Genomic DNA, 7162 nt, shown 5'->3' on the forward strand with positions numbered 1-7162 from the left:
TGGGTTAGGGTTCAATATTTGGGAAAAATATTTTTTATGTTTTTCTTTTTTTTATTATAATCCAAAGGTAATACATTTAAAGGTAAATATTTAACGGTAAAGTACTTTTAAGCCTCTTGGGGATTTTTTTGACTAATTAATCTAACTTGCATATTTAGCCTAGTTAAGCCTTAAAATTCCAAGAGAATTAGTTTTGTATCATGTTTAACTAAATAAAATAATATGATTAATATTTATTAGTTTATGCAAGTATATAAAATAATTTTTGTATTATGATTTCATGTTACAGGTATATCTAATGTTAACATCCTAATAGATGATTTTATATTTATTTTTTGTAATATTCCCAAATAATCACAGTCATGCCTTGACTGATTTGACTTTTTTTCTACTGCTTGTAAATGTAGCAACAATAAAGAAGAGCACCAAAAGTCCATATTCATGCAGTGTGAGAAGCGCGGCTACAGACTGAAGGACAGCGTTCAGTTTCATCTGTACATCAGCACCTCACCCTGTGGAGACGCTCGAATCTTCTCTCCTCACGAGGCCGGCGTCGAGGGTGAGACACAAACCAAGAAGCGCTCATCATCCACACTTCATTTTACTCAAACACTTTGAAAAAAAAAACTCAACAGTTGTTGAATTGAGATGAGGACGGGTCCTCTTATGATCAGCTCCCATTTCATTACAATGTCACTCCACTGTGCGACTGCATTTCCAAAACAAATTTCATCAGCGTTTTTAATTAGCTGCCTTTGTGTCCTGATTAATTCTGCTCTTGAATGTCATATTTAAATCCCTTTTGCTTGCCTTTACATGCCAATATAATTATTCCCGCTGTTGAAGCCAAAGAAAAACACACAATTGCTCTTTACATTAGTGCTATTGTTTGATTACATCTTTTGATTGATTGGCGATCTTTTGACTGTTAAATGATTTAAAATAATAATATTTCATTAACATTAGTATGGATATTATTTAGCTTTTTTTATTTCAAGTTGACTGGCTTCCAAAATGTTGTGTAAATTTTTACCAAAATTGTATATATTCATCATTTGTAAATGAATAATTATGATAGGCTTTTGTTCACTCTCCTTGTAGCCTGGTTAATTCTGCTCTTAACCGTATTGTTGATATAATTTTACTTGCATTTGTATGCTAATATAATTATTGAGCTGAAGCAAGAGAGAGAGAGAAAAAACACAATTATTACTTATGTTAGTGTTATTATTGGTTGATTAAATCTTTTTTGTTGGTTAAAGGAGATTGTCAGACATATTTTCCTATTTTGACTGTCTAATCCACTTGTATGAATTGCTATTCCTGGTTTAAGCCTCATCTGAATTGAGAAAACTAGCCATTTATGAACATTATTTATTCATATCACACAATAAAGCCAATCTTGTACAAAATCATGGTTTTTATTAAACTCTCTGCTTTATTCCAGACACTAGGGATGCACCAATTTTTTTTATTTGCCGCCTTATTAGCAGACAAAATTAGCATTTTCTGCAAAAACTGTCAAAAATGTAAGCTGAAATAGCCTATGCTGTGTCATTTTGCCCAGCAGTTATTAGCGCTGTTGTTTTACTTTTCCTCCAGCTTTATTTATTGCACTGCCTGAAGCAGCTTTCACACTGGAGGCAGAAAGCACAGCGTTATGAAACCCATTAATTTCAATGGCCATGCAAAGGCCAGAGAAGCGCTCCGTCGACTAACTTAATTTTTTTAAACAATAAAATTTAAAATATCTTAAAGGAGATTGTCAGAGACAATTTTTTCTTTGACTGTCTAATCCACTAATATGAATTACTATTTCTGGATTCAAGCCTCATCTGAATTGAGAAAACTAGCCGTTTATAAAAAGTATATCACACAATAATGGCAATTTTTTACAAAAGCATGGGTTTTATTACAGTCTCTGCACCTGCTTTATTCCAGACACTATGGATGCACTTTTTTTGTCATATTATTAAAATTATCAGCCAAACATTGCATTTTCAGCAAAAACTGACAAAAATAGAAGCTAAAATAGGCTATCCTGTGCTGATTTGCCCAGCAGTTTTTCAGCACACTTTTTTTACTCTTCCTCCAGCTGTATTCTCTGCTCTGTCTGAAGTTGCTTTCACACTGGAGGCAGAAAGCGCTGCGCTATGAATCCCATTGATTTTAATGGCTATACAAAGGCCATTTTTTAAACAATATAATTTAAATGATCTGATAAAAATTACTTTATATTGTTTTATAAAATAATAACCAATTCTTACAAAGTATTTTTGGTATAGATTTTTTGCCAATTTGGTCGCAAATTTTCATTACCAGACACCAAAATTTGAAGGATTTCTAAAAGAAAATGTATCTTTGTCTGACCACCTGAAATTAGGCATGTAAATAAACATCACAATCATGATTTTCAATATTGTCACAGAACACTGTGAGTGTAAATTAGCACAATTTGTTCACTTTCAACCTCTAAATTAGCATTTGAACCTTGAAACTGCGAACCTAGAAACTGTGAAGCGAGACTTAATATCTTTTTTTCTGTGCTCTTCTCAGATCAGGGAGACAGACACCCGAACCGGAAGGCGAGAGGTCAGCTGAGGACCAAGATCGAGTCTGGCGAGGGAACGATCCCGGTGCGCTCCAGCAACACCATACAGACGTGGGATGGGGTCCTGCAGGGCGAGCGGCTGCTGACCATGTCATGCAGTGACAAAATTGCAAGGTAGATGCATGGGAACACATTTATAAGATAGTATGTCAGATATTCAATAAAAAAAATATGCACTTCACGGAGGTACAGTACAGTTCGGCAAGGCTCGGCTCGCTTTGGTTAAGTTTTGCTTGGCTCAACACAAAGACTACAGAATACACAAAACATGTTACTCATATAGTTTTGAATGGGGAAAAGTATAACGTCTATATGGTGAATGAAGCTGCGCTTTCTAGTACAGGTGCTAATCAGTGATCGACATAAAGTGATGATTCAAATTGTATCAGAGCTGCAGCAATGGTTTGTCCTTTTGTCATTGTTTGATGGTCACCTAGTTACAAGAGGGGCCAGGGGAGCGCGAGCGCAAAGTCTAAAAATGGTCAAGGAATCCACGCACTTGTCACTTCAGTTCAGAATAACAACACATGCGAAAACGAGTAGTGCAGTGTGAAGATTGTAAATGAAAAAGGATGTAAGGATGTCACCAGAGTGGCTTTTTGGTTTCTTTTCTTGTGCACCTCAGCCACTAGCTCCCCATCTGAAAGAGTGTTTTAGCATAGAGGGTAATATAGTCATACAACTTTTAATGTCGCAGTATTTATCTGAATAACAATAGCTGGTTCCTTTACTTGGAAGCTCAGATTTGATTATCATAATGTGTGTTGTTGAAAGAGTTTGAGGTTTACTGTATCATTATTATTCACACCTTAAAGTTTGCTTTGATTGTACAGTATATAAGCTTTACTATTGCACACACTTTGTAACATTTTATTCATCAAGTTTAAGAGTCTCTCTAACACATATGTTTATTTTATTATAAAGAGATCAGATATTTTGTTTTTGTTTAAATATGTCAGTTTTTGACTATTAAAACTTTTTGCCTTCGTAATGTTGGAATGTTTGTAAGTTAAAATAAAGTGGTTAAAAAATCCTAATATTCCTAAATGTATTGTGAAAAAAAATATTCGATAATTATTCATATCGAATTAAATTAAACGTGAACGATATCATGATAATTTTTTAGTAATATCGCCCAATCCTAATTAAAATTAAAAAAAAAATTTAAATAAAATAGTTTATACCATGCAGTATTTTATTGTACATTAAAATGCATTCAGTATTTTTTACAAAGAATAAATTAAATTTAAATCATTTAAAAAAAACACAATACACGTATTATTTTTTTCCACTTAATGTCATCATTTTCTAGAAAAAAATAAAGTGTTTATGAGAATATATCTGTCAGTAGCAGTTATGCTAATAGAAATGATAATAGCATATATATCATTCATTCATTTTCTAGTCGGCTTATTCCCTTTATTAATCTGGGGTCGCCACAGCGGAATGAACCACCAACTGATCCAGCACGTTTTTACGCAGCCCTTCCAGCTGCAACCCATCTCTGGGAAACATCCACACACTCATTCATACACAGTGGGGGACTGTGGTGTAAACCAGAGCACCCGGAGGAAACCCACGCGAAGGCAGGGAGAACATGCAAACTCCACACAGAAACGCCAACTGAGCCGAGCCGAGATTCGACACAGCGATCTTCTTGCTGTGAGGCGACAGCACTACCTACTGCGCCACTGCGTCGCCCCTAGCATATATATTTAGATATATATATATATATATATATATATATATATATATATATATATATATATATATATATATATATATATATATATATATATATTAAATTGACACATTTAGACAACAAAACACTAATATATTCAAATTCTCTCCACTGAGCTTGTCACAGTGAATTCTGGGATTGTAAAGATGTAATGTTGCATTAGAATGTGTTCATAATGAGCGTAATGTTTTTTTCCTGTCCTCTCTAAATTCTCTGCCTAGTTAAGCAGCTCACTATGTTTCAGAGCAGATCTATTGTCAGCCTCTTCATTAAAAAAAAAATAGAAAGCTCAGCAGAAGCAGCAGTCTGGAAGCGTCTGGTTAATCAAACTTTAACTATAGACGCTGTACTGTCACTGCTGGAGGAGAACAAGAGCTTTCTTAGTTTAATTGCATGGTGACTTTATAATTGACAGGAAAAGTAGTGCACGGGTTCAACATTACTATAACCATAGTATAAAGTAAAGAGTGTGAGCAGTGTTCATTCAGTGTGATGATGTGTTTGAAAAAGCAGAGATAAGGAGCTGTCAGACGCACAGCAGTGACCTGAGAGCACAGCTTTTGTCTCTACTAATGACACAATGTGATATTTAGATCATCCTGCACTCTGTCTGTTCATCTAGGTAGCTACAGTGCTCTGCATATATAAGTACACCCCTTACAGATCTCTATTGGATGCTTTACAATATTATATTTGTGCATATTCATTTGTTTATTCAGTACTAAAGCCAAATCTGGAGCTTATCTAACAAAATAACTTACGATGAAAATTAGTACCCCACATTTATATGTTAAAGACAAATATTGAATAAAAATGTTAAACGAGCAGAAATCAAGAGAAACAAAAACATAAATTTTTGTTGACATTTTGTTGGTTGTAAATTTTCTTCTTTTTTTGCAATATTTGCATGAATTGAAATGTATTATCTTTCTATTTTTAAAGATGTTTGTTGACCAAAATATTACTTGAATAAATACATCTATTTAATAAATCTGTTTTGTTCAAATGCAACAAAACACATTGCTTATAATCACTGAGAAATGGATAAGAATTTTCCTTTTCATTAGGAGGTGTATTCATTTATGTTTGTTTGTTTGTTTGTTTGTTTGTTTGTTTGTTTGTTCGTTCATTTGTAAGTTTGTTCGCAAGTTTTTAAAATGTTAATGGCTTAAGCACACCATGAAGATTTTTGCAAGCGCATATGTAGGCATGGACCGGTATAAGATTCTGATGGTATGGTATGGTTTATGGTCTCACGGTATTGTGATTTCTGCTCTAAAATATATCCTTTTTAAACGTCTGGGTAAATAACAAATCCTTTTCCACATTTGTGTGCAATATATTTTAATTTGAGAAACATTTAAAATATTTTGGCGCAGTAAACATGTCAGGCTAAATAATTCAAATGAATTATTGATTTGTGTTGTCTTTATTAGTTTAAAAAACACAGATTTCTTAAAAATTTAAAATGGTATCTTTGAAGACCTTTTCTGCTGGAGATACTGCTGTCCTAAAAAAAAAATACTCATACCTTAGGAACTATACAGCAGAAAATTTTGACTTTTAAAACCTTGACTTTTCCAAACCGTGGTATACCTCGAAGACGGTTATCTTCCCATGCCTACGCACATATCAGCAGAGATGTTTTGAAACATTTCTCGACATTCATACCCAAGCAGTTTTCTGGCGGTGTTCCAGAGTGAATGTGCAAAATTACTCCCTGACATCAGACAGGGCTTAAATTTAAAAAAAAAGAAATACCATGATATACAAGGTAGCGCTGCTCAACTTTACGCTTCTGACTCTTGCTTGTTGCATAGAAGTAGTCGTTGCTCTAATGCTTTTTTCTTGTGCATTTATTCCTCTTCTGTTTAACCTCCTCACAACTGTGTACTAATTTGATCGCAGCTAAACACCTGAACAAAAGTTTGCAGGGAAAAAGTTACATGTTCTGAAATAAAATCAAGTGAAATGAAACGCACCATTGAATCCTATTTGATTTGTAATTCTTGTGTGCTCTTTGTATTAATTTTAGTTTGCTTTGTATCCAGAACTTAAAGCACTAATATTGAAACCACCAAAAACAACTTTGAATTTAAAAATGAATCCACAATTCTGGTTTCCAAAACCAGAATTAAAGAAACTTTCCGATCAGAAATTCAGTTGCATCTTTAAGACAATCTTTATTTATTATTTGTGTCTTTTTTTATTCCTCCGTTTATTCGTTTCCTTTTGTAATGCTAAAGGAGAAGAGAAATTAGATAATGTTCTCTGTGCATTAGAAAGTACAAGAAAGTAAAAGTATTCTGTGTAACGAGTCTTTGACAGTCACCACAATAGCTTTGTTTCGGAAACTGATTGAAATATAAGTGTTTTTTTTGTTGTTGTTGTTTTTTATTTTTACTGAAAACTGCATTTGCAAAGCATCCCAATGAAAAGTGCACATATAAAATGTTAGTAGTCCAAGGTTGCTTTTAGGTAACTTAAGGCAGGGGTTTTCAAACTGTGGGGTGCGCCCCAACAGGGGGGTGCAAGACATTGAGGCGTGCACTCGAGTAAATTATGGTGACAATTTTTATGCGTTCACTAGAGGGAATAACATGATTAACGTTAGCTCCACAGCTAACTATCAGGCACCTGTAGAGTTAATGTGTTCCAGTTAAACATCTACAAATAAAATAATCCGGGTGCTTTTTAAAATGAATGACGCTGAATGGATGAAAGTCAAACCGGTGAGCCGTCTGACGAAAAAAATGCCCTTCTGAATCAAATCAGCAGGATGCCCTTCTGGATCTTTCACTTACTTTGAA

At 34.0% G+C, this 7162-nt stretch overlaps 1 protein-coding gene across 3 annotated transcripts in view; it reads left to right on the top strand.

Moving 5' to 3' along the window:
- Positions 1-7162, top strand: part of adarb1b (adenosine deaminase RNA specific B1b) — a 321734-nt gene that overhangs the window by 299362 nt on the left and 15210 nt on the right. For all 3 annotated transcript variants that reach the window (XM_682018.11, XM_021479019.3, XM_021479018.3), the window contains 2 exons: positions 408-559; positions 2557-2725. In XM_682018.11, the coding sequence (XP_687110.6) occupies positions 408-559; positions 2557-2725 (321 nt within the window). The remainder of the gene's footprint in view (positions 1-407; positions 560-2556; positions 2726-7162) is intronic.

The sequence above is a fragment of the Danio rerio genome, chromosome 9, assembly GCF_049306965.1.
Source record: "Danio rerio strain Tuebingen ecotype United States chromosome 9, GRCz12tu, whole genome shotgun sequence".
Taxonomy (NCBI): Eukaryota; Metazoa; Chordata; class Actinopteri; order Cypriniformes; family Danionidae; genus Danio; species Danio rerio.